Source organism: Mus caroli, unplaced genomic scaffold (assembly GCF_978045245.1).
Source record: "Mus caroli unplaced genomic scaffold, Mus_caroli_1 scaffold_8, whole genome shotgun sequence".
In the NCBI taxonomy this organism is placed as follows: Eukaryota; Metazoa; Chordata; class Mammalia; order Rodentia; family Muridae; genus Mus; species Mus caroli.
In genome coordinates, this window is record NW_028227263.1 from 17,097,085 (window position 1) to 17,124,094 (window position 27,010).

At 42.3% G+C, this 27,010-nt stretch overlaps 1 protein-coding gene across 4 annotated transcripts in view; it reads right to left on the reverse strand.

The window, feature by feature from the left end:
* The window catches only part of Inpp5f (inositol polyphosphate-5-phosphatase F), an 87,914-nt gene that overhangs the window by 32,453 nt on the left and 28,451 nt on the right, over positions 1-27,010 (reverse strand). For all 4 annotated transcript variants that reach the window (XM_021166953.2, XM_029480074.2, XM_085841269.1 and 1 more), the window contains 4 exons: positions 6,007-6,143; positions 1,350-1,478; positions 966-1,133; positions 805-861 (listed from right to left, as the gene is read on the reverse strand). In XM_021166953.2, the coding sequence (XP_021022612.1) occupies positions 805-861; positions 966-1,133; positions 1,350-1,478; positions 6,007-6,143 (491 nt within the window). The remainder of the gene's footprint in view (positions 1-804; positions 862-965; positions 1,134-1,349; positions 1,479-6,006; positions 6,144-27,010) is intronic.

Genomic DNA, 27,010 nt, shown 5'->3' on the forward strand with positions numbered 1-27,010 from the left:
CCCTTATCTCAGTGACAAGAAGTCACTGTACTCAAGTACTTCTGACAGAACTGGAAAGTAGAAAGTAACCATCCTTCCAGAACGAGACAGGCAAGATGGCTCAGAGGGCAAAAGCAGTTGCCGAGGAAGTCTGACAACCTGACTCCAATCCCTGCATGCCACGGGGAGGAGACCCAACTCCAAATGTTGTCCTCTGACCCCACCACATGCACGCGTGCGTGCACACACGCACACATGCACAAGCACACACTAATAAATACAATGTAAAAATAAAACCAGAGAGAACTCCATGCAGTCATGCCATCACACCACCACACCCTGCAGTTTGTAACCACTGTAATACTGGTCAAACCCCAGAGAAACCAAAATGGTATCACTACAGAAAACTAGGCTTCTGCATTCCCAATGGAGTCACCTTTTCAGGCACTCTATGGACATCACTGCGTCCTACTACTCACTACTTACAGCACTGGGTACTGCTTACTACTGCCCCCCCCCCACTTCTGTTTTTTCTAAAGGTGGATCTTGCTATATAGCCTAGGATGGAGTTGAACATACTTACAGAGCCCAGAGGACCTGACACTTGTGACACATCTCTTACAGGTATATGACATCACATTCATAGAAAAGAGTGCTGAGGAGACTGGCCATGGGGCTGTAAACTACCTGAAGGCACCGCCTTCATCTCCTGAGTTAAACGAGTCTCCTCTGCAGGAGAAGCTCCCAATAACATCTCAGAATTCACCAAACCCAGCGACCTTTGCAGAACAATTGCAACGATGATGTTTAGAAGCATCTACTCACACCAATCTCGGTGAGATCTTGGATCATGTACTTATTCCAGAAAAATCGGTCATCAACCTAGAAAGGTAGAGGAAAAGATCAGCTCAGGAACACTTTAATCTCCTACAAAAGGCGAACAGGCACTGGTCAGGAGCCATCACTGCTCTGCCTTGTGGGTATACCTTCTGCCACAGGGGACGGCCATCCCTCTCCCCAGTGCTCTGCCTCTGCACCGAGTTGGTCAGGTCATAGGTCAAGCTATAATAGAAGGACTCTGAGTCCATGAACATCTTCAGCAACTCCTCAAGCAAACGCCTCTCCAGTTTCTCCTTTTCTTTACTTTCTTTAACCTGTAAGAAGTCAATCTGTAAGTCAGGAGTCAAACGATAAGTCACTAGATAATGCAAGACTTCAAGTTAGGACAATCCCCAAAACACAGGACGGTCTTCTGATACACGAAAGAGAAAAAAAAAAAAAAAAAAAAAAAGCTTCCAGATGGATTTATTTACCCTCAACTCATGACTAATCAATGACGGATTCCAAGCCCACGCCAATCAGAGTCTTACTTTCTTTTTGTTGGGAGCAGACACATTGGATTTGATATTCGTAAATGTCTTCAGTAGAGACTTGGAGTCCTCAGGAGATGGTATAATCTTCTCAGGCTTGTTAATTCCAAAATGATGCTTCTTACAGAGCTAAATAATTTTTTAAAAGGATGATTCATTATTAATTATCATCTACTTTAGATGTTCAAGTATGAGTACAGAAGTGAATGCTACTGCTTGGGCATTTGGGTTAAAAGTAGACCCTAAGAATTAGTGAAATGACTAAGTAGGCAGAATATAGCTATGGTTTCAATAATTAAAAGCTACACTATAAATAATTCACAATACAGGCAAGACATACTTAGGGTTAAAGGCAGAAAACCCAGGTCCACGTTTACTCTTATTTAACATGTTCAAGGGATACAATGTTCTGTTCTGGTCGAGGTTACAAATGCTTTGAAAACTAGCATCTAAGTAAAATATTGCAAAATACACATCTGCTATGCCTCAAGGCCATTACAAACATCCGTATTAAATGTTTGTTTGTGCTAACTACCTGAGTGCTTTGGTTGAGAAAATTCCCTGAGTCTGCTCTACTGGGAATCTTAAAAGCTGGACCTTTCAACAGGCTCTCCTCCTGTCTTTACACACAATAATGAAATCTGGATGTGTTGAGGCAACAACAGGGGACGGACAGTTAAAGAATGATAGCTAGTGAGACAGTTAAATGTTTTATTTTATAAGCTGCCTTGCTCACAGTGATCAACAGGTCAACAGAACAATAACTAAGACAACTGTCTTTGTCTTTATTGCCTTCATTTGCTTTTATCTCAGCTTGGAGGGGAGTTTACTTGGGTCTACTATCTTTTAGCTTCTGATCAGAAAACCCAAAGAACTGAGAGCTGAACATTTATTTTTGAAATTTATTAAAAATTCATTTCATAGGGACTGGAGAGATGACTCATCCGTTAAGAGCATTTCCTAAGAACCCAGATTTAATTCCAAGCACCTACGTGGCTGTTGGATACTCCAGTCCCAGAGGATCCAACACCTTCATCCAGTCTCCAAGGGTACCATACATTCATATGGAACACAGAACACAAGTAGGCCAAACAACTATACACATCAAAATTCTCAATTAAAAAGAGTGCATGTATAAGCTATGCCCTGAGAACATACGACACTCATCATTTACTATTTAGCACAAATATTTATGAGTATTTAATATAAATATATAAAACATATAGTATAAATACTCATCTGATTCTTCAGGAAATACTAATGTCTCGTGGGATGAGGCTTAAGCCTCAGTTAGGGGCATAGATAACTATATGGAATAAACTTTCTGATATGTTCTGAAAGAGAGATGCCCTCCATTAGCTCATGGATTTGAACTTAGTCCCCAGTTGGTGGCACTGCTTGGGAAGGTTCTGGAAGCTCTTGGAGGTGGAGACTACTAGCTGAAGTATGCCACTGGGCTGGGCCTTGCAGTTTTACAGCCTTGCCCCATCCCTGCTCGCTCGCTCGCTCTCGCTCTCTCTCTCTCTCTCTCTCTCTCTCTCTCTCTCTCTCTTTCCTCCTCACTCTCTTGGGTGGGGATGAAATGGGATCAGTGGGCTTCCTTGCACCTGCTGAGATGTTTTCCCTGTCTGTTGCTATACCTGCCCCAACATGATGGACTATGGCTCAGAAACCAGAGCCACTATCAGACCTTTTCTAATTTGCTTTGCTTATAGTATTTTTATCACAGCAATAGAATAACAACTAATATACTCTGCGCGTGAGCGTGTGTGTGTGTGTGTGTGTGTGTGTGTGTGTGTATCTGTGTGTGTATATCTGTGTGTGTATTCTGAGGGTAGGGGTGACAGACAGACAGACTCGTTCACTCCCTGTGTAGCCCTGGCTTGTCTGTTACTTGCTCTATAGATTAAGCTGGACTTGAACTCACAGAGATCCACCTGCCCCTGCCTCTCAAGTGCTGGGATTAAAGGTGTGTGCCACCATGTCTGGCTAATACACTTTTTTCCCCAATACATCTTTGATATTACATGCAAGTCTGTGCACAAAACCAACTAAAAACAGAACTGTAAAAAATATGGATAAAAAACATTTAGATAAGAATTACAGATCTATGGAACAAAGCATAAACTCACTGAACTACCTTAAGCAAAGGTCACACTAATGAATACTCTAGAATCTTCTATATAATTACTGAGCTAAAAGTCAGCCCTGTCAGAAAATAATGATAAGAAAATGATTTCTTGGGGACCCTTCCAGTCATAACTATTTTGTTTAGACATTATCCTTGGATGTTGGCACTTGGATTGTCTTCCCTTCCCAGTGGACTCTAAGGTCTCTAAAGTGTACGGTAGGCCCTTATTATAGCTTTGATTATTCTTTTAAAAATTTCACTACCATAAACTCCGGCAGTTTATTTTTTTATTCCTCTTACAAGTTATATTTCACAACCAAGATTAAAAGCTGATGTTGCTGAAGAAAAGGAAAACAAATGGTTTTACTTTCAATTTTGTTATCTATATCCATTCTGAGATAAAACTTTAAACAGCTTTCTGATGGGAAAGTGGAAAACGGTGCTGTTCTCTATTACAGCAATGAGATACAGCACATGTGCTAAGCAGGCGGGGAACAGAAGCCCTTAACACTTTAAGGGTATTTTTCAAAATGCATAATGCATGTCTTCTCATTTTTTGAGCCCTAGAGTCCCACCATAGCCATATACATATATATTTTTTAAGTGATATGCTATATTGGAAACAGTGTGGCAATTCTCAAAAAAGTTAAGCAGAATTACCAAAATGACCTAGGAACTCTATACTTCAGGGAAATGAAAACCTATGTCTACCAAAAGCTTGCTTGTTACAAACTGCTTACCACAGTATAATAGTATAAAAATAGAAGCAACTCAAATGTTCATCATCTGAAGGGAAGCTAAACTAAAAAAGCACACTCACACAGTGAAATATTATTTGACAATAATAAGGAATAAAGTACTGATAAATGCTACCACAAGTAAACTGGCAGGCCAATAAGCCACACCCATCTCAACACCACTGAGAAAGAAACTTAAATTCTAATATTAAAATCTGCAATAAAATCATTTCTGCTCCAATTACAGAAGAGAAGTGGGCTGCAGCAAACCAAGGAGGCTGACCTGACAAGCAGCGGGAGCTCTCTGCTGGGAAGGAGGACAGTGGTGGGTCACACAGAACAGTAAACAGGCTTCAAATCAGAGGGGCGTGCTGCAGTAGGAGACACGCGCCAGCCTCACCAGCGTCACCTAACAAGTGCTTATATGTACTCCCATGAAAGACAATAGGAGTTAAGGGGGAAAGCTCCTTTTAATTGTGTTTACATGAACAGAAGGAAAGGAGGGGATGACAGATTTAAATTAATATCAGAAGATGAGAAGAAATGTGATGATTATCAGCACACCTATCCTTGCCTCTCCTGCTACTCACTGTTGCAAAGTTCCCTTACTGTGATATAAATTAAAAGTAAAAGGGAAAGGGGCATGGTAATAATTCCTAAAACATTCACCCAAGGATGGCGATGCTCTCTGCAGTGGTTTCAATGAGGATCGTTTGATCCTCAATAAGCTCTGGCATTTGAATACTTGATCCCAGTTTTGGGGAGGCTTGGGCTACGTGGCTGGGACAGGCTTTGAGGTTTCAAATCCATGCCATTCCAGGGTTACGCTCTGGTTAATGTGGTGGTTTAAAGAGCTCTGAGCGTTTGTTCAAGACAACAATGTTTGCCATGATGGAGTCTTAGTCCTCTGGGACCATAAGTCCAAATAAACTCTATCAGTTGCCTTGGTCATGGTGTTTTAGGACAGCCACAAAAGTGTTACGCTGTCCCCTAATTTGCCCAGGTTACAACATATATTCCATTCCTAACATGAAGCATAATCTTTGGTGACCTTAATAAACACTATAGCTCAAACAACCTGATCGTTCTAAAACTATTCAGTTATGCTGGGCAGGTGGCTCAGTGACGAATCTGCCCTCAGCGCCCATGAGGGAAGCCATGGATGGAGGCATGTGCCTGTAAGCCTGCCACCAGAAGATAGAAGCCACCAGAAGATAGAAAAGGTGGATCCCTAGAACGTGCTAGCCACACAGCAGTCTAGCTGACCTGTGAGCACCAGGTTCAGTGAAAAACTATCTCAAGAAAATAAGTGCTAAGCTGGTCAGGGAAGCACATGCCTTTAATCCAAGCACTCAGAAGGCAGAGGCACCTCTGTAAGTTCAAGGCCAGCCTGGTCTATGTAGGGAACTCCAGGGTAGTTGGGGATACACACTGAGACCCAGTCTTAAACCCTCTATACCCCATCCCCAAACGAAAACAAGGAAAGTAAGTGGTAGAGGATGGAATCTGATGTTGACCTGTCGGCCATATGTGCACATGCAAGCACTTTCATGAGCATCTGCATGCACGGTCATACACTCCCCTCCTCCACACATATGTGCATGGCATGAGGGAGGCCTCATCTTCATGTTATTTAAAGATAATCTTTCCCTCAACCCTTAAAGCCACTTGGCCTCTGTCCTCTACACTGCAATTCATGGGTTGTGAGGGTCTGCTGCAAGGTGTGAAGACACAAACTACATGTCTGCTATCAAGCGTCTTTGTGACAGTCCCCTTGATGTCACCTTACCTCCAGCTCAAGCTCCTGAGGTTCCATTTCAGAAAGTGACAATACAGCAATCTTGGTGACTTTACAGACCTCATGGTCTCCTGGGAGTTTGCCTACCAACGCTTTCTGCCGAATTAAAATAAGCCACCATGGAAGATCTGAAAGAGAAAATTCTAATAAATGGATGGTGTTCATAGAGTGCTGCTGGCCTGGGGTGAAGGGACCAACAGTAACAAAATGTAAAATGCACAATAAAGACACTAAAAGTCCCTAAACACAAGATGTTCAGTCTCACTCAGAGCATGTAAATTATGGAGCAAACACTTGTGGCTAGACTATGGGGAAACAAGAACTCTCAAACAGCAGTGCTGACAGAATACCAATGGACACAACTGGAAAACAGCAGTGCTGACAGAACACCAATGGACACAACTGGAAAACAGCAGTGCTGACAGAACACCAATGGACACAACTGGAAAAACAACTTATGAGGCCTATAAAAAGTAAAAGTATTTTATGATGATTTGTATATGTAATAAGTGAAAAGCGTAGGTGTGCTACTAATGTACATAATACAGCTGTGCTACACTGTGAGATGCACCCAATGACATGGCTCTATAACATCATAATAGAGCTGGGGGATTCCCATCGCCTAGTGACCGAACGGTACAGCTCAGTGTGCCATGCATTCTGATCTGATCTAACCATGTTTGCAGTGATAAGGAATTCTGGTATAAACAAACTTACTATGTTGTCGACATTATAAAAGTATAATATACAATTATATTCAGAATGCAAAACTTAATTGAAAATACACAATGTGTTACATTTGCCACTGACTTATCATGGAGTATTTGTAATGATTCTCAACATATGGGTTGAGACCCCTTACCTCTATCTCCAAAAATATTTACATTACAACTCATAACAGTAGCAAAATTACAATTTTAAAGTAGCAATGAAAATAATATTATGGTTTGGGTCACCACAACATGAGGAACTAACTATATTAAAGAGTCCCAGCATTAAGAAGGTTGAGAGCCACTGATTTGGGAGGATTGTACTGAGGCCAGTGCTCTACCCATCCACTGCATCATCAATCCTACCTACCATCATGTTAAATTTATTCATACACCTGCTTCTCCTGCAGAAGATTTGGGCTCAGTTCCCAGCACCCACATTGCAGCTTGTCTGTAACTCTAGCTGCTGGGGATCCAAGACCCCTTCTGACTTCCACAGGCACCAGGTACACATCTGGCGTGCGTGCACACACACACACACACACACACACACACACACACACAGAGGCAGGCAGGCAAAAACACACACATAAAACAAAATAAACAAAAGTTATTAAGTTTGCTATAAAACATCGCATCAAGATTACCCTGGCAGCAGCACCTCATACATCACATCTTTATGTCATATTTATCACAACTCTGGCCTGAATTAGGAGGCTTTGTCAAGTGACTTAATTTATATCAAGAGGCTGGTCTCTTAATAATAGTCCTACAATGATGAAGTCACTTTATAACCTGCTTATGAAACATCCCAGTTATTAAACAACACATACTGCATTATGATAATTTAAGATGTATTTTATTTTTGGTACCAAGGCACCAAAACCCACAATAGTCCCTCTTCACCAGCAGCTTTACTTTCTGTAGTTTTAGTCTCCTGTGGTCAACTCTGGTCTCTAAAAGCACCAAATGGGAACTGTCAGAACTAAACAATTAGAAGGTTTTCAATCATAGGTCATCAAGGTGGGCATGGGGGTGGTCTGTAATTCCAGTGACTCAGGAAGCTAAGGCAGGAGGATTGGGAGGTCAAGACCAACCTGGACATCTTAGCAAAGGAAGGCACCAGGGGACTGGAGAGATGGCTCAGCAGTTAAGAGCACTTCCTGCTCTTGTAGACCCAGTTACTAATAACATCTGCATCAGTTTCAAGTGATCTAAGCCCACTTCTGGCCTCATGCCACTGAAGGGCTCTAGCAGGCCAGAGCATGGCAAACAGTTTTTTCTTTTACCTTCTCCCCCATTCCCGCTGTTTTGCTAAACTCTTAAGTTTCATTCCTAAAGTGACCCACCAAGGTCTAATCCCTTATTTGGCCACTTCCTCCCCCAGACACTGGACACCACCAAGGTACAGGTATCAAAGTACTGAAGTCCAGGAATCAAAAGCCCCCTTTGTGGTACTTAATTAATATACCAAATCAAAATTTACCCACTTGTCCTAATACAGGGTTCCCCATTTTCCCTTTATAAACTGCCATTTTGCCTATGGGCCACACTGGCTGTTTCTTCTCTATCCAGAGGCAGTCCTTTGTCCCTCCCACACAATATCTTTCCCCCTCTCCCTTGTTCTCATCCCCTTCTCCCTCATCCTGTATCTCCTGTCTTTGTCTTTTATTCCCTGCCCTTTGTCCTTTTCGGGCAAATCAACCTCCTCTGTGCTGAGAACTTGGTCTTGGGATGTCTAATACCGATTCTGTTCTTTCAGGTGCTGCAAGCACACAATGAACAGAGATACATGCAGGCAAGAGACACATATAAAGTAAAAATAATATAAATCTTTTTTTTTTTTTTGGCTTTTCGAGACAGGGTTTCTCTGTATAGCCCTGGCTGTCCTGGAACTCACTTTGTAGACCAGGCTGGCCTCGAACTCAGAAATCCACCTGCCTCTGCCTCCTGAGTGCTGGAATTAAAGGCGTGCGCCACCAACGCCCAGCATAAATCTTTTTTTTTAATTAAGTAAGGACCAGTGAGGTGGCTCAGTGGGTAAAAGCACTTCCCACAGAAGTCTGACAATCTAGCCGGGCGGTGGTGGCACTCGCCTTTAACCCCAGCACTCGGGAGGCAGAGGCAGGTGGATTTCTGAGTTCGAGGCCAGCCTGGTCTACAAAGTGAGTTCCAGGACAGCCAGGGCTATACAGAGAAACCCTGTCTCGAAAAACAAAAACAAAAACAAAAAAAAAAAAAGAAAGAAAGAAAGAAAAAAAAAGCCTAACAATCTGAGTTTGATTCCAAGAGTCCATGGTGGAAAAAGGAATGTTGGCCTCTAACTTCCACACATCCTGTGTGTGTGGAAGTATGTACACACACACAAATCAAACACATCACACACAAATAAAATGATAAATAAAATTTAAAATAAAAAGTAGAAAAAGAGCTGGAATATAGCTCAGTGGCAGACAATTGGCCAGCAAGTGAAAAGTCCCAAGCTCCATCCCTAGCACTTCAAAAATAAATAAATAAACAAACAAATAAATAAATAAATTGCATGCCATTCTTCCTAGTATAATGAAGTCACATGACATCACACTGTGCACCATCAACCCCTGCTTTGTTCAATGTATCCACGCTATATATGTTACCTGCCCATTAGTCCTGTAGTACTCAGCTGGACTATCAGACGAGACGGGCTAGCACAATATCCGCACAGTTCAAGTAGCCACACACAGTACCCTAGTGCTGTAACAGTGTTGTTGCCATTTATCTGACTTCATCTCACTACTGCTAATCTCTTATTAAGCCCAGTTTGAAAATTCAAACTTATCAAGGTATTACAATCAGGAAAAAAAATACAGTACAGCCATAAACTGTTTATGATGGGGATATGTTCTGAGAAGTGCTCTGTTAAAGTGATTTCATGTGAGAACACTTGAGATGTATTTCCAGACTAAGACAGTATCATGCCATAGGTCATACATGCTCTTACTGCACCACTGTGGCATCTTACTGTTGACCAAAATGTTACTGTTGACTGCAGCTGGTCTTTCCTACTTGGTGGGTTCTTCTTTTCCTACCCTTTATCTCTCCCACCCATAACTAGGAGATAAAGAAAGACGGAGGGGAAGAGAGAGACAGCGGTCTTTGAGTCTAATTTCTTTCCTTTTGTTTCTTCTCTGAGCACGACTACTAACAAACCTTAAACACTCCCTCCAGCCATCACCAAACCACCAACCACCAACCCTGCCTACTAGAGCTCCGGCGTTCATATAACCTCTGAAACGTCTCCAGAATTCCCCATGTTACACAACAGCTGCAGCCGGCCAAACCACATCTCTGCTAGAGTGAGAGGCAAACCACAGTCAGCTGCTACGGAGGCCAAAGCAGCCCCGTCCCATACCTAGGATCAACATGAAACTGGTCTTACAATATTCTTTTTAGAGAAATAAAATTCCAGATTTCTCACCACAGTTAACAACACATGCCTGTGCACATGAGATATAGAACTATGTGCTATTTCAAGCATCCACTGGGGACACAGCATACCCCTCCAGAGACAAAAAGAGATACTGAACCTAACACACCTCCATAAGAAGGAAAGAGTAGAGCTGGAGAGATGGCTCAGCGGGTAAGAGCACTGACTGCTCCTCCTAAGGTTCTGAGTTCAAATCCCAGCAACCACATGGTGGCTCAAAACCACCCATAATGAGATCTGACACCCTCTTCTCATGTGTCTGAAGACAGCTACAGTGTACTTATGTATAATAATAAATAAATCTTTGGGCCATAGCGGGCAGGGACTGAGCTAGTAGAGTTGACCAGAGAAAGCAGGGTTGACCGGAGCAAGCAAAAGTCCTAAAATTCAATTCCCAACAACCACATGAAGGCTCACAACCCTCAGTACAGCTACAATGTACTCATATACATAAAATAAATAAATAAATCTTTAAGAAAAAAGAAGGATTTTTTTTTTTTTTTTTTTGGTTTTTTGAGACAGGGTTTCTTTGTATATAGCCCTGGCTGTCCTGGAACTCACTCTGTAGCCCAGGCTGGCCTCGAACTCAGAAATTCACCTGTCTCTGCCTCCCGAGTGCTGGGATTAAAGGCATGCGCCACCACTGCCTGGCTCGAAACACATTCTTAAAAATGAATGGCCTCTGAGTCTAGTTCCAGTTCTTAGAACAGAAATGCTCCAGTCAACCAGAATGCTCCAGTCAACCAGAATGCTCCAGTCAACCAGAATGCTCCAGTCAACCAGAATGCTCCAGTCAACCAGAATGCTCCAGTCAACCAGAATGCTCCAGTCAACCAGAATCCTCCAGTCAACCAGAATGAGAGGAAGCTCAACACAAAATGCAAGGGGCCAACCATTCTACGGCAAGTTGAAAACATAATCACATTTAGGACACAGAAAAGAAAAAGGACGCCCGAGAACCGGAGTTACTGCTGACTATGAGCCACCATGTGGGTCCTGGGAATAACCTAGGTCCTCTGAAAGAACATGCCGTCTTAACTACGACGCTGCTCCTCCAGCCCCAATAGATCCTTTTTTCCCTAAAGATGTAAACAGTATAGATAAAATCAACGTTCTCCTGATTGCCACTATCATCTCTTACTCTATGCAAAGTTTTTACTTGACTCCAGCCTCTACTTTGTTAGTTTCTCATGTGAGAACCGCAGAGACAGAGAGAATGGTTACCATTTCTTGGCGTTAGTCCTTCAAATTTTGCTTGAGAGCTTAAGAAACAGTACAGCAATGACTTATTTCGTAGGCACCACTCAGCTGCTTGTTTAGGCGCTCCCTGCTTTCTCTCTGCACATAACCAACTCTGTAACAACAAGGCTGAAATGCCGACCAGGAGTATTTGCTGTTTCTCACAGGCTTGCTTACATTATGTCCTAGTTCTGCAGGCTAGACTCCTGAGCCAGTTACCCCTCCTAGGAACTCAGCACAGCACTGCCTTAACACTCACACAGTGGCGTGGTTATGAGGACCAGCCACACAGAGAAGTTACATTTGCATCACAGGAATCGAAAGATGGGGTGGAAATCAGTTATCCTTATATAGCATAAGACTTAATCCCACACAGGCCTGGAATTGACCATGAATTCAGATGGCCTTAAACTCCTGCTCCTCCTGCCTCCACCTCTCAAGTGCTAGGACTAGAGATGAGAGCCACCCAGCCAGTCAAAGTCTCAAATTCCTGAAGGAAGGGCTTCTGCAGTTTATACCTCACACACCTACAGAAAGAGCTCTGCATTTTACCAGTGATTTCAGAGAATGAAAATATACAGGTAAAGGGGGGAGATTAAAAAATCTATTCACCTTTCCTTTGTTCTCTGTGAAGTTACGAAGAGGAACATTTGCATGTTTCTCTGTCATTTCAAACTGACATCTCAGGGAAGAAATGTGAGCCAGATGACTAATTGCTCTCACTATCCTCGGAGGTTGCTGCTCCGATGCACGGCTTTTTTCCAGTGCTGAAGATCTAACCCGGGGCCTTGTGCACGAGAGCCGAGCTGCTGGGCTACAGCCCAGCCCAACTGTGGCTTTTAATTACTGCTGACGTGATCACCCTGTGAGTTTTGAAATGTTCTCTTTCTATGCCTCTTGCCTTAAACCTACTTTGATAGTAAGACCGCTCTATCAGGTTTTACTAGGTTAATCTGTGCACTTTTTTCCCTTCTTTGAGACAGGGTCTTCACTGTGAAGCCCCGGCTGGCCTGGAACTCACTATTGTAAGAAACTTTTTTTTCAATGACAGGTAGTTAGTTAGTTAGGACTCCTATTTCCTAACCCTTCCTCTTCTGCTTTGTGTGGATCAGAAAATCAAGACAAACTGTGAAGTCACACTCCCTCCAATGGGATGAGACAAAGACCACCTAACTATGTCAGACACAAAAGACAGAATCCATCTTGGCCAAGTGTGCTTGCTGGACTACGTGGGACTTGGTGCATAGACTTTTCCAGAAAGAGTTGCCTGGCCGAGTTGATTATCCTTTGTTTACATGTCACTTGTGCCCCCTGAGTGCAGACCAGGCTGGCCTAGAATTGCAGAGATCTGCTTACCTCCACCTCTGCCCCCTGAGTGCTGGGATTAAAGGTGGCAGTTTCTTTGTCACAATTCTTTACTTGCTGCCTGTATATACATATAATACAGACTATGTATTTATATACATATAATACAGACTATGTATGGTACTTATCTTGCAAGCAGCATGTAAATGGATTTTGGTTTTCCAGTGTTACAAAGCCTCTGGTTTGTTATGAAATGCCACATCAGTGTGTCTAGAATCCCATCACCTCTTACTCCTGTCAGTCACTCCAAGTAGGCCTTTTACTTTCTTAGTTTCTCTTGCATTAAGCCTTTAACTATGATTACCCCATTTCCCTACTCTGATAGCTCTTACAATATTTTATTATTGTTTTCCTTATACAGTAGGAAATGAACCTTAACCTGTTAAACCTAAAAGTAAATTAGAGTCTTTACCAGTTCCTAGAAGATGAAAGAATAATCCTGGAATAGAAACCTTTCAAAATTCTTTTTGTGTTGTACCTTCATCATCTTCTCCTCTTCTCCCTCTTCGTCTTGTTAAATTCTGTAATGCTGCTGTTATTGTTGTGTGTTCATTCTACATTAAATTTAAACTCCATATGAAGCCAAATTCATTTACATTTAGCAACTTCCTTTCTCACAGACTTTCATTCCTTCCTATATTCTCACACTTCCAGGAGCAATCACTTCTCTTTTGACTGGAGAACTTTCTTTTTTGCTATATTGCTAGGGATTGAACCTATGGCCTTGCACACACAAGGCTCTCTATCCATGAGCTACACCTCTATAGTCCCTGAAGAACTCTACCATTTCTTTTAATTCAAGACATACTACTGACACATATCTTAGTTTTTGACTACTTAATTCTGTCTTTCTTTTCCAAAGAAAGGGTGGGATAGGGGAAAGAAATCTGGCCAAAGCTCCTAGCCAGCTGAGAAGCAAGAATTTCAGCACAGTTACCCACGCTTGGTATGAAGGCTTCTGACAGAGATCAAATTGCTTTTATGTATTTTTTTCCTTCTTAGTGTTTTGGTGCATGTGTACGAACAGAGTAATAACAGTAATACAAAAAGAAAACGTTAAATCAGCAATGAACCAGGTCTAAAGGCCTAAGCCTGTATGACTCTCAAGTGTGCCTTTCTCCTTTCCTAGACATTTTTCTGGGAACTTCACAAGCAAATCTGAACCTTTGTTTATAGTAAAGACATCCTAACTTCTCTGCAGCCCCATGACCTAGGATTTACCTTATCAGCTGTGACCCCATCTGAAGTGCATTATATTGAAAAGAAAATAGCCCTTAGCAAGCCTCCCAAAATGTGACTTCAGAAGCCATGAAAGCAATGTGTGACTATCTCACAGACACTCAATCCTGACTCTCTCTTAAGAAGCCCACACCAAACAGGCCTGGGTCATGAATTCTCTTTAGCGCCTCTATTTCCTGTTTGAAGCTATTTAAATCTCCTCTTAACAAACTCTAACTCTGCATCATACTGGCTTCTGCTACAAAGTAAAGAAGTTAGGGAGATGGCAAGCATGAGGCCCACACATAAAAGCTGGGCAGAGGGTCGGAAATATGGCTCTGGTCAAGGTACATGTTCCAAGCCTGTTCCATACACCGTAACTCACACTTAACTTTTAAAGACTAGGCTGGTATAATGGCTCTTCTGTAATCCCAAGGTTTGGGAGGCATAGACCTAGGACAAAATGGTTAGCTAGACTATCTAGGTTCAGCAAGAGACCTTACTTCAGTAAAGAAAGTGGGCAGCCAGGGAAATGCAAATCAAAACAACCTTGAGATTCCACCTCACACCAGTCAGAATGGCTAAGATCAAAAATTCAGGTGACAGCAGATGCTGGCAAGGATGTGGAGGAAGAGGAACACTCCTCCATTGCTGGTGGGAATGCAAGCTTGTACTCTGGAAGTCAGTCTGGAGGTTCCTCAGAAAATTGGACATAATACTACCAGAAGATCCAGCAATACCTCTCCTGGGCATATACCCAGAAGAAGTTCCAACTGGTAATAAGAACACATGTTCCACTATGTTCATAGCAGCCTTATTTATAATAGCCATAAGCTGGAAAGAACCCACATGTCCCTCAACAGAAGAATGGATACAGAAAATGTGGTACATTTACACAATGGAGTACTACTCAGCTATTAAAAACAATGAATTTATGAAATTCTTAGACAAATGGATATATCTGGAGGATATCATCCTTAGTGAGGTAACCCAATCACAAAAGAACTCACATGATATGCACTCACTGATAAGTGGATGTTAGCCCAGAAACATAAAACACCCAAGATACAATTTGCAAAACACAAGAAAATCAAAAAGAGGGAAGACCAGTGGGTGGGTACTTCATTCTTCCTTAGAATAGAGAACAAAATACCCATGAAAGGAGTTACAGAGACAAAGTTTGGAGGTAAGACGAAAGGATGGACTATCCAGAGACTACCCCACTGGGGGATCCATCCTATAATCAGCCACCACACCCAGACACTATTGCGTATGCCAGCAAGATTTTGCTGAAGGGACCCTGTTAAAGCTGTCTCGTATGAGGCTATGCCAGTGCCTTGCAAATACAGAAGTGGATGCTCACAATCATCTATAAGGTGGAACACAGGGCCCCCAATGGAGAAGCTAGAGGAAGCACCCAAGGAGCAGAAGGGGTCTGCAACCCTATAGGTGGAACAACAATATGAACTAACCAGTACCCCCCAGAGCTCATGTCTCTAGCTGCATATGTAGCAGAAGATGGCCTAGTCGGCCATCACTAGGAAGAGAGGCCCCTTGGTATTGCAAACTTTATATGCCCCAGTACAGGGGAATGCCAGGCCAAGAAGTGGGAGTGGGTGGGTAGGCGAGCAGGGCAGGTGGAGGGTATAGGGAACTTTCCGGATAGCATTTGAAATGTATATAAAGAAAATATCTAATAAAAAATGCTAAAAAAAAAAAAAAAAAAAAAAGAAAGAAAGAAAGTGGACAGCAATCTAGGAGGACATCTAACATGCATCTCCCACCCGCATAGGCACATATACACACATGCTCACAGGCATTCATAGTGCACAGAGGTAGGGGAGGAGACCCATGAGTAGAACTCTCTGAAAAAGAGCCCCTCAGGCTGTTATGGACAACAGTGGGGAGCTGTGTCAGGCAGCACTCCATCACTACTAACAATGGCACCCAGTTTTTTATTGTAGCTTTGTGATGTGTTATTTTTGTTTTTATTATTGTTTGTTTGTTTGTTTGTCTGTTTAAGACCTCTCTACATAGCCCTGGCTGTTCTGGAACTCTCTATGTAGACCAGGCTGGCCTCAAACTTACAGAGATCCACTTGCCTCTGCCTCCGTACACCACTACACCTGGCTATGTGATCCTTTGATGATTAATTTGATATGTCAATTCACCTGAAATAAGTAATATCCTGATAACCAGTACATTTCTGGGTACATGCTATCTCAAGAAGAGATTAGCATTTAAAATGGTAGACCAGTGTGGGTGAGTGCCATATAATCTGCTGAGGGCTGGAGTGAACAAAGGAAAAAATGAAGGGTTAGTGTGTCCTCTGGCTGACCCGGGGCCTGAGAGATTGGGTCTGGACCAGGTCGGGTAGTACTAGTTCCTCCAGGCTTCTGTACTTGGGCCTGCACTGGAACCACCTCAGAGGCTTTGCTGGTTCTCAGGCTTGCAGATGGTGGGTCTGGAGCTCCAGTTAACATAAATCTTTCCTCTTTCTTCACTTCCCTACCTCTGTTTTGCTTCTCTAGAGAGCCCTGGCTCATACAGATGCTTGACAACAAAGCAGAGGCTGCTGTAATAAATCCCTAAAACTGTGGAGAGAGCTTTGGGATTGGACTGGGTAAAAGAGGGGCTGGAAGTTTGGAGGTACACATTGGGGAAAACCAACACTGTCATGAATGAACCCTTAAAGGTAATTCAAGAGACAGCCCAGAAACTAAACACCCAAAGAGAAAGGCTCAGTTTTCTGAGAAGACTCAAGGGCAATTCTAGGAAGTCCTAGATGGAAACATGTCACTGGACAATGGTGAGAGGACCAGCTTTGTCAGACGGAAAGTCTTTGAGGTGTGTTCATATTCTACTGTTCATAGAAGGTAGAAGTGAAGAATAATGGAGCTAGATATTTAGATGAAGCTATTTCTAAGTAAAATGTCATTGCTAAATGACTCTTCTTGACTGATTATGGTAAAATTCAAGAAGACAAATATGACTCAAAGGCACAATTGTTAGCAAAAAAGTTAAAGAAAAAAAAAAGGCAGAAGCAGAACTTTTAAGAGAATTGACTATTTCTCAACCCACCCAGGCTGCGAACTGTAAGAAAGGCGCACTCTGGAAAAAAACACTGTGGCCCAGCATCTGTGTGGCAAAGAAACTGGTACAGGTGAGTAGGCCCAGCTATCCTGGCAGGAAAACCAGCAGCCTGTTGGGGAGGGGATACCAACTTTTGAGATTCCATAGAGCAAGCAGACATTTGGTGAAAATGCACACAATTCTTCAAAGCAAGGCAAGAATGACTCCAAAGATGGTTCTGACATCACGAGATCCATCTCTTCAGTATCCAAAAGGAGGCCTATGGCTGACTCGCTTTCACCAGCCAGGTGGCTTTTATGTAAAGCCAGGTGGACATGGACACCCAGCATCCAAGGGTCATGGCCCTTCCCGAGTAGGAGAAGAACTGGGGCAGGTCCTCCACCTCAGTAGATCTGGGACGTGGAACTTGATTACTAGAGTTGTCACTTTTCACACTTTATTTACATCGTACTTAGTGTGCATGTGCCAGGGACCAAACTCAGATCATCAGGGTTGGGGGAAGCTCCTTTACCCATGGAGCCATTTTGTCAACCCATAGACTTACTCTCAGTGCCCACAGAACGCACTGAAGGAAACAACTGGAGCTCAAGGAAAAGGAATGGTAAGTACAGTGTGCAGGAGGCAAACTGCCTGGTCTGCTATCAAAGGAGAGATAGGCTACCTGCACAGTAAACAACCTCTGGGGGCTCAGAGCCATGTGTCACATTCAGCATTGCTCTATGGCGGAGGAGGAGTCATCTGCATCCAAGAGTCCAGAGTTCACATCAGTCATAAGGGAGCCAAGAAACTCTGGCACATAGAATCACACAAGCTGAGAGAAGCCAAGAAAAGCATGAGACATTCAGCACCCTGGCTAGGCACCCAGGGAATACGAGGGACAGGAGAAAACAAACAAACAAACAAACAAACAAACAAACAAAAAACAGGCTGACAGACTGTAACAAGACTAGCAACTAGTTAGTAGCTTCTAGAACAGAGCTACTAATAGCATGGGGAAACTAAGCCCAGCCAAACCCAGATTTCACATTTTACTTAGAGTGCATTAAGACGACAGCCAGCAACAGTTGGTTGTTCCCCAAAGTGGGTTCAGAGCTGGAACTCCGGTCATCAGGCTTGGAAGCAGCTGCCTTTACTTGCTGAGTCCTTTCAAAACTGGCCCAAAATTCTTTTAAAATTAACCAGGAACCTACTTACTGGTAAAAATCTTACATGTGGATGAAAATAAATAATTCTGAGATACCTGTGAAAAATAAAATGAATTAAGAAGTTTTATTTGAAGAACATTTTACATCATTTATATTTTGTAGACATTACACTGTATATAATTCTAATGCTTTAAGGAAAATATTCTAGAGAAACTTGAGTCTAAGGAGTAATGACCTATAAATATCAAAATAGAATTGTCTGAATTTTTGTTTTTGTTTACTGTGCCACTGTGGAGCCTAGAGCAGTGTGTGCCGACTAAGCACATGTTCTCCACTGCGCTGTTCCCAGTCCTAGTTCTGGTTGGTTTTGTTTGCTTATAGTTATTTATATATTTATGTATGCATGTAGGCATGTGTGTATTTATTTATTTAGTGTGGGTGTGTGAGTCATCTCAGCCCCGTTTTTTGTTTCTATTTTTAATGGGTATGAGTGTCATGACTGCACGTGTATCTATGCACTGCGTGGGTGCAGTGCCAGAGGCGTTTGGCAGAAGGCATCAGGTCCCCTGGAACCAGAGTTATGAATGGTTGTTTGCTGCCATGTGGGTGCTGGGAACTGAGCCCAGGTTCCCTGCAAGAGAACTACGTACTCTTAACCAATGTGTCACATCCCCACTGGGTTCTTACCATTGTTACTATTTGTCTGCTTTTGAGACAGGGTCTCACAATGTACTCTGTCTTGAAACTCACTAGGCAGACCAAGCTGGCCTCTAATTCAGAGATCTACCTACCTATGCCTCCTGGGTGCTAAAAGTAAAGATGTCTATCACCACCTCCAGCCCGTATCTTTCAGTTAATCTGAATGGGGAGATGGTTCAAAGGTAAAGGTACCCGCCACCAAACCTCATGACCTGAGTTCATACCCTATGACCCACATGGTAGCCCCAACAGATGTCCTGACAGCCACACAACAGGGGAAGGGATTGCTCTGTTTTGAGTCAAGGTCTCTGTGTAGCCCCCACTGGCTTGAAATTACTCATTATGTAGCACAGGCTAGTCTTGAACTCATGATCCACCTGCCTCTGTATCCCAATTGCTGAAATTATAGGGATTTGCCATAATACTCAGCTTTAATGAGTCTGAGGCCCTTTGTTGAAATAAAAATTATATAGCATAAAATTTGCCATTTAGGAAATGGCACCAAATGACTCAACAGATTAAGGTATCTGCCACCAAGTCTGACCACATGAGTCTAGGAACCCACTCACTTAGGCATGTGCACGTTGCTCGCTCACTCGCTCACACGCTCGTGCTCTCTCTCTCTCTCTCTCACACACACACACACACATACACATGTACGCATACAAAACATATGCCCTAAACTAGTCAATTAATTAAATGTAAAAAATAAAAATAAAAGCAAAAGAATAAGAATTTTAAATTTAAAAATTAAATTTTTAAAATCTAAAAATATAGCACTTGGGAGGCAGAAGATAGTGGATCACTGTGAGTTTGAGGCCAGCCTCATCTACATATTGAGTTTCAGGCCCACCAAGAACACATAATGAGACCTAGTCTCAAGAAATAAACAAAAAACAAGCCACTTGTAAATAGGCAACTCAATGATCTTAATCCATCCATAGTTGTGAAAGTTTCATCACAATCACAATACAAATTCTTGGTTTATTTTTAAGACAGGGTCTTATGTAGTCCAGACCAGCCTTGAACCTGCTCTGTAGAAGACCCTGAATTTCTGATCTTCCTCCCTGCCTCCCCAGGGCTGAGATCACAGACATGGATCACCACAACCAGTTTTCCTACATATTTTGAATAATGTGACTTGTATTATAATAAAAAATGTATTCCCACTTGGTACAATGTACATAGACATGAAACTCATGTTCAAATTGGATTACTACGGTGGTTTAAATAAGAATGACCCCCCCCCCAGGCTCATATATTTGAATGCTTGGTCTTCAGGGAGGAGCATTAGTTAAGAAGGATTAGAAATGTGGCCTTATTGGTGCATATGTGTCAATGGAGGTTTCAAAAGCCAAAGCCACTCCCAGTATCCCTCCCTGCCTGCTGCTTGAGCATCCAGATGTAGAACTCTGTTACCTCTCCAGCACCATGCCTGCCCACCTGCCACCTTGCTCCCCCATGATGAAAATGGACTAAACCTCTGAAATTATAAGCAAGCTCCAACTAAATGCTTTATTTTATAAGAGTTGCTATGGTGGTGGTGCCTCTTCACAGCAATAGAACACTGGCTAAGTTACATATTATCTAAAGTGCTGTCCTAGGAACCAGGTCTCCACAGAGCTGAGAGCTCTGCACAGGCTCTTGTCTCTAATACCCTTGAGGATAGGGTTTTTCAATGGCTTTATAGGCAAGTGCTGAAACAATGCTAGTGACACTAAATTTACTCAATATTAAAGCATATGAAATACTTCTTGTCATTAGTCCTATAGCAAGGAAGCCCTCTATATAAAGACTATATAGTCAGGTTTAAAATCATATGCACAATATATTTTGCCATCTTAATGATTGAGATATATTCACCATTTCCAAACTAGGAAAGCACAGATGGTGAGTACTATTTTAATGAATGAGATCTGTGTAAGTGATTCTGTCTGTGATTGTTCAGTACTATGAGGAGTAATTCATTCAATTACTAAACAAAGAGATTTGCCAAATTAACCAAGATACTTTTCATCTATTTCTGATATTTCATGCAATATGTATCTTTGCTGATGAATCTCTGTACTTTTTATATTTGGTTAGTTCTTACCTTAATTGAGCTTATCTTCTTGGACTTCAAAATGTATTTTAACTTGAAGAGCTTTTGTGACCCATTTTAAATCTCCAGCCTAAAGCAATCTTTTCATAGATGCTTGCATAAAGATATAACTGTACTCCAGATAGTATACAGAAAATAAAGGATAAAAATGTCCATTGAATGTGTTTTGCAGTTACTGTGCCATGCCCCCCCACCCTTGCCTCTTACCCCTCCACTGCCTTCCCCATTAGCCTATGTCTTAGACACTCATTTTTCTGATCTTAAGTCATACTCACTTCCTCAAAGATGCCCTCCATCCCGGGACCCAACTTGATCCAGTGAGGCACACAGCACCCAAACCCTGGAAGCTTAAGTCTCTTAAGACAAAACAGTTTGACTAGGTGATTAATATATTATTAGTTGAAGTTTATGAACCTAGACATTTCAAGTTTTGTCCATTCTACAGCCTCCAGTCCAACTATAGTCCTTAGCACACAGTATGAACACCTTAAATATCTATTAAATCAATAAGCACCTACTGAAAATTTAAGAATAGCCCATACTATGGGCCAGGACAGAGACACACCCTGTGAGACCACAGTACTCCACAGCACTCTAGCCCTTATCTTTCTGGAGCTTATCATACATACAGAAAGATGGCAGATAAATAAACAAGCCAATAAATTAACAAATGAATCAATCAACATAATTACAGTAAGAATCTCACTATAGTTTTTACTTCCTTCTGAATATTACAATGAACAAAAGTATTTTGTTTTTAAGATTTGTTTATAAATTTTTACTGATGTGTCTATCTGTCTGTCAGCCTGCCTGTGTGAGTGAGTATATACCTTGTGTGTGATAGTGGCCTGGGAGGTCAAAGGAGGACATCTGATCCCCTAGAGCTGGAGTTACAGGCAGTGATGAGCTGCCTGATGTGAGGCTGGGAACTCAGGTCCTCTGCAAGAGCAGTCAGCACTCTAAATAGCTAAGCTATCTCTCCATCCCCAACAAAGACAGTTTTCATGGTGCTTTACATTTCTTCAATTTGGCAAGCAAATACACACATATTTTCTATATAGTTTCTGTCCTTTCCTATCAGTAAATCTCAACTGCTCAACTCAAAGCCAGACTGTCAAACTGTCAGATACAGTACACTAAACCTAGAAGATACAGTTGCCTGTAAATATCAGAGGAAGAGCATCCAAATGATAAACAAGCAAACAGCTTACATAGATATCTTCTGGCCTCCAAGGCTAATAGAACAACTTTTCGAGGACCTTACAGAGTGAGTGAGAGAACAGCTGAGTTTGGTGGCATACACCTTTAATCTCAGTGTTCAAGAGGCAGTAGGTAGGTGCACCTCTGTGAGTACAAAGCCCGTCTGAACTCATACATAAAGTATATAGTGAGTTCCAGGTCACCCAGGAATATATAATGAGACTTAGTCCTTCCCCACAGGAAAAAAGGCACAATTGAACATACTTTAAATTTTTTTCATAATTTACTACTAAAAACTTTCTTTGTAGCCTCACAATAGTTTCTGGTGACTTATTAATTTCACCTCAGTATCAGTAAATATTAATTTGAGCAAAACAGTACAATTATACCTTTACCCCCCCCAAAAAAAAACCTATGTACATAGAAGTTAGTGGTTCTGTAGTAGGCTGCCTCTTTAGTTCTTTAAAGGGAAAACAAAAGAAAGCCAAGCAAAGATGCACAGCAGCACGCGTCTACACAATCCCAGCAGGCGGGAGGGGGAAGCAGAATCACAAGCTCAACACCATCGTGCATGCTCAACACCATCGTGCATGACAGCTCCAGGTCAGTGGGAAACATAGCAAGAACAAAAACAAACAACTGAAAGAAAAGACAGAAGGAAGGAAAAAAGAAAGAAGAAAATGAGATCAGTCATTCTTGGTGATTACTAGATCAAGAACTCAGCCTGTCCAACTATTTTGGAGGCATGGCCATCTGGCACTTGAGGTTCACGCAGAGCCTGGACTCAAGGTCATCATGTGATCTTTCAGGTCTAGTCTACCTCCTCACTGCTAAGTCAGACACATTTGAAAAATGTCACCATGCAACAGAGGTAATTGGGACTGGAGAGGATTCCCTACAATGCTTTATAGTAAGTGCTTCTACGAACATTAGGTTCCTGCCGAGGGCTGAGCCATCTCTTCTGTTGAAGTCTTCACCTTAGAATGTGACCATATTTGGAGACAATCTCTAAAGAGGAATTACATTAAAATGAATTCTCTAGGATGGACGTTAACCTAGTATAGCTGGCTTTATTTATTGTTTTTTTAGAGAATTAATTAGTTATGTATAATTTATGCAAGTATGTATATCTACAGGTGGATACCAATGCCCAAAAAGGCCAGAAGCATTCACTGGACTCCCTGGAGCTGGTGGCTGTTGAGAGTCACCTGACATGGGTTCTGGAAATCTAACTCAGGTCCTCTGCACGGCCTGAGTATGGGCTCTCAACTGCTGAGCCACCTCTAGCCCAACAAGTAATAATTATTTAAAACAACAAAAACAAAAACCTTAAAGACAAAGGTACAAAGGAAGGGAAGGCCATGTGAAGACAGGGACCACAGCCATCTATAAGCCAAAGACAGAGGTCCCGGAAGAAACCAGTCCTGCTAGCTCTTTGGTCTCCAGCATTATAGGAAGATGAAATTCTGTTGTTTAATGCCTCCCACAACCTAGCAAACCTGTATCGTTCTAGAAGTCACGAAAGCCTGCTGCTATATTCCTTGGAGTCCAGAGTTCAGTGACAATCATGAGCAGCAGCACAGCTCACCCACGCCATTTTTAGACTGACAATGACATCTGTTCAAATAAAATCATGTTCCCATCACACTAGGCAAGAACAGGAGTGCACGCATTAATATGTAGAGTCAGTAGGAGGAAAGAGAAAAGGGGAGGTTACATACAGATGTCTTAGTTCCCTCATCTCCTCATCACCCCCAAATGATAAGACATCCCCTTGGGAAAATGTCCCCAAAATACCAGCTCAATTCTGACACATAAGGAGCACAGCTCCTTCTGGCCAGTCTGACTCTGAGCAAGAGAGAGGAGGGATGAGGCAGCGTGGAGGACAAAGGATGAAAGGGAAGAGAAGGTTAGAGCTCCTTCCTTCAGTGAGGAGCGGGTAGAACAGCACAGAGAAGAAAGGACTGTGGGAGCATGGGAGAGCAGAGAAAGCAACAGAGGGCCCAGATCTCCATCTGCTTCTCCTATGGCTTCCTTCTTTTAAAACTAAATCTGTTAAGTGGCCATGACCAGGACAAGATACGGATAAGACTGGCATATAATAATTGAGAGACTTGTTTTGCTCTCCGTTTCTGTTTTTATACTTTCTTTCCCCAGTTCATTCTCTTCCCGACTCCCTCTTCCACTACTTCCATTACTATGGTAGGAACTGCCTACACAAGGCTAACCACAGACCTGCATCCATCGGCACAGGAGAGAGAAGGTCAGCAGGCACTAATTTCAATTTAGCCAGTGCTGATAAAGACAACTCAGTGCTCTCTCCAAGGTTACTCCGTGCTGCTCTGACTACTCCCTTCATCAAGGTAAGTGGCCCTGTGAACCAGGTGACCTGGAAGGTCCTTGGAGGACCAAGGACCAATAACCTACTACTGTGTGAGCCACACTCCCTCCCTAGCAGATCTGTCTGATTGCTAGTCCGTCTCCCCTGATTACAGAGAACCTCAAATTAGGCTTGGAGGAGGAGAACACCATCTTTAGAGCATAATTCTTTTTGTCCATGTAAACTAGGGCCAGAATAGAGCTTGGCTGGTATTGAGCCCTTGCCTCATGTGCATAAAGCTCTGGGTTCAGGCCCCAGCTCTACCTGAACTTGGTATGGTGGTGCATACCTGTAATCTCATCCATCATTCCCGAGAAAGCAGGAAGATCAGGTCAAGGTCACCCTTGACTATGTGGAAGTTAAGGCCAGCATGGGCTACATGAAACCTCCATCTCAAAAAAGAAAAAAAAATAATTGAGAAACAGATGAAGGAGATGTGCAAAGAGAACTGGCAGTGAGGGACCTCACATCCTATCCCATATCCATAGTCAGTTTCCTGGGTTCTTACAAAAAGTGTGTTTGCACCAGTCAATTGGTTTTCCCCTGTAAGTTAAGCTGATAGATTTGTATAAGAGAGCCTTGATAAGACGGTGCCTTGTAATTTACTAAGAACCCTCAGGTACTATCTCATTCCGCACATAATGAAGCCAATTACTCTGGTTCTTGCTTTATTGCTTAAGAAATAAGGCCCTTGACCTTATTTGTTGTTTTCTTGGCTCCCAGCCACTCCCTGAAAAGATGTTGCCACTATTTAGGAGAAAGAACAGGACACCAGAATAGAATGAGGATCCCAGGAAAGAGGCCCTGTATGAAGAGAGCCATGGAGAGATGTAGACATGAAGTCCAATGTGACAACCTAGGCCAAGCCCACAGATCCCGGGGACTGCACACTGCTGCTGTCTTAAACCACTCAGCCTTTAGGAGGGCTGATTACACAACAGACAGTGAAGCAGATGGTAGAGTTCGATAACAAACAATAATAATAAATATTAACAAACAGAGCTTGCTCTTAGTCTCCTGACTGATGTCAGTGATTTATTCACTACTCTGAGATGTGACTGAAATTAGAGAAAAATAATCAGAAGTTTCATACACGTCATTTACATAACAGAAAACGAATTTTAGCTCAGAACATCCAGCTGTGAAATTATCTTGTCAGTATGTAAATGAATTAAAGATATATATATGTAAATGTGGACAGGTAGAAGAGTGTTATTAAAATACTTAGCATGGTTACACAATGGCTGAATGCTTTTCTCCTGTGCTGAAGAAAAAACATTTTTTTAGACAGGGTTTCTCTGTGTAGCTCTGTCTGTCCTGGAACTCACTCTGTAGACCTAGCTGGCCTCAAATTCAACGATCAGCCTGCCTCTGTCTTCCTAGTGCTGGGACTAAAAGGATACGCCACCACTGCCTGCCTACGCTGAAGAGATTTTTAAAGCCCACCAAAGACAGAGCACACAACAAAACTCAAGCAATGTTATTTATAACAGGGAGAAAGAAGAAATAAAGATCCTGGAAGAACTTCCCGGTGAGGGAAGACAGGCAGCTCATGAAATGCTCAAATAAAGGAAGAACAAGGAACGCTAGCTCCATATATCAACACAGGATAATCTAAAAATGTTAACAATAAAAAGAAGGGGAGGAAAGAGGCATGATGGCACACACATAAACCCGGAACTCGGGAGGTGGAGGCAGGAAGAGCAGTTCAAGGTCATCTTTTGTTATGATGGTCTCAAATATCCCAGGTGGGCAAGTCTGAGGCCTCATCTTAAAAAATAGATAATAAATAAAACTGCCAGGCGTGACAGTGCAACACCTTTAATCCCAGCACTTCAGAGGCAAAGGCAGGTGGATCTCTGTAAATTCTAGGCTCGTCTAGCTTGGTCCACACAGTGAATTCCTGACCAGCCAGGGCTATACAGTTAGACCCTATCTCAAAACAATAATAACTAATAAATAAAATAAATAATAGAAAGAAGAGAAAAAGCCAAGTAGAGTGGAACATGCCTTTAATCTCATCATTCAGGATATAGAGGCAGGCATAGCTCTGTGAAATCTAGACCAGTCTGGTCTACATAGAAAATCCCAGGCCACTCAGGGATACATTGTAAGGCCCTGTCTCAAGTGAGGGAAAAAAAAAGAAAATATTTAAAATAAGAGGTTAGCTGGTAAATAGTAATGGCCAATTTATGCTCTTAAAAAAAGATCAAAAGAGTGTAACATTATCACCACAGAACACGGGCTAGGGAGATGACGCAGAGGGTCACGTGTCTGAATTCATGCAAAAGCTAAGGAAAATGATCTGTAACCCCAGTTCTGGGAGGACATAGACAAGATGTGGGAGCCCACTGGCTAGTCAGCCCAGATGACTCCATC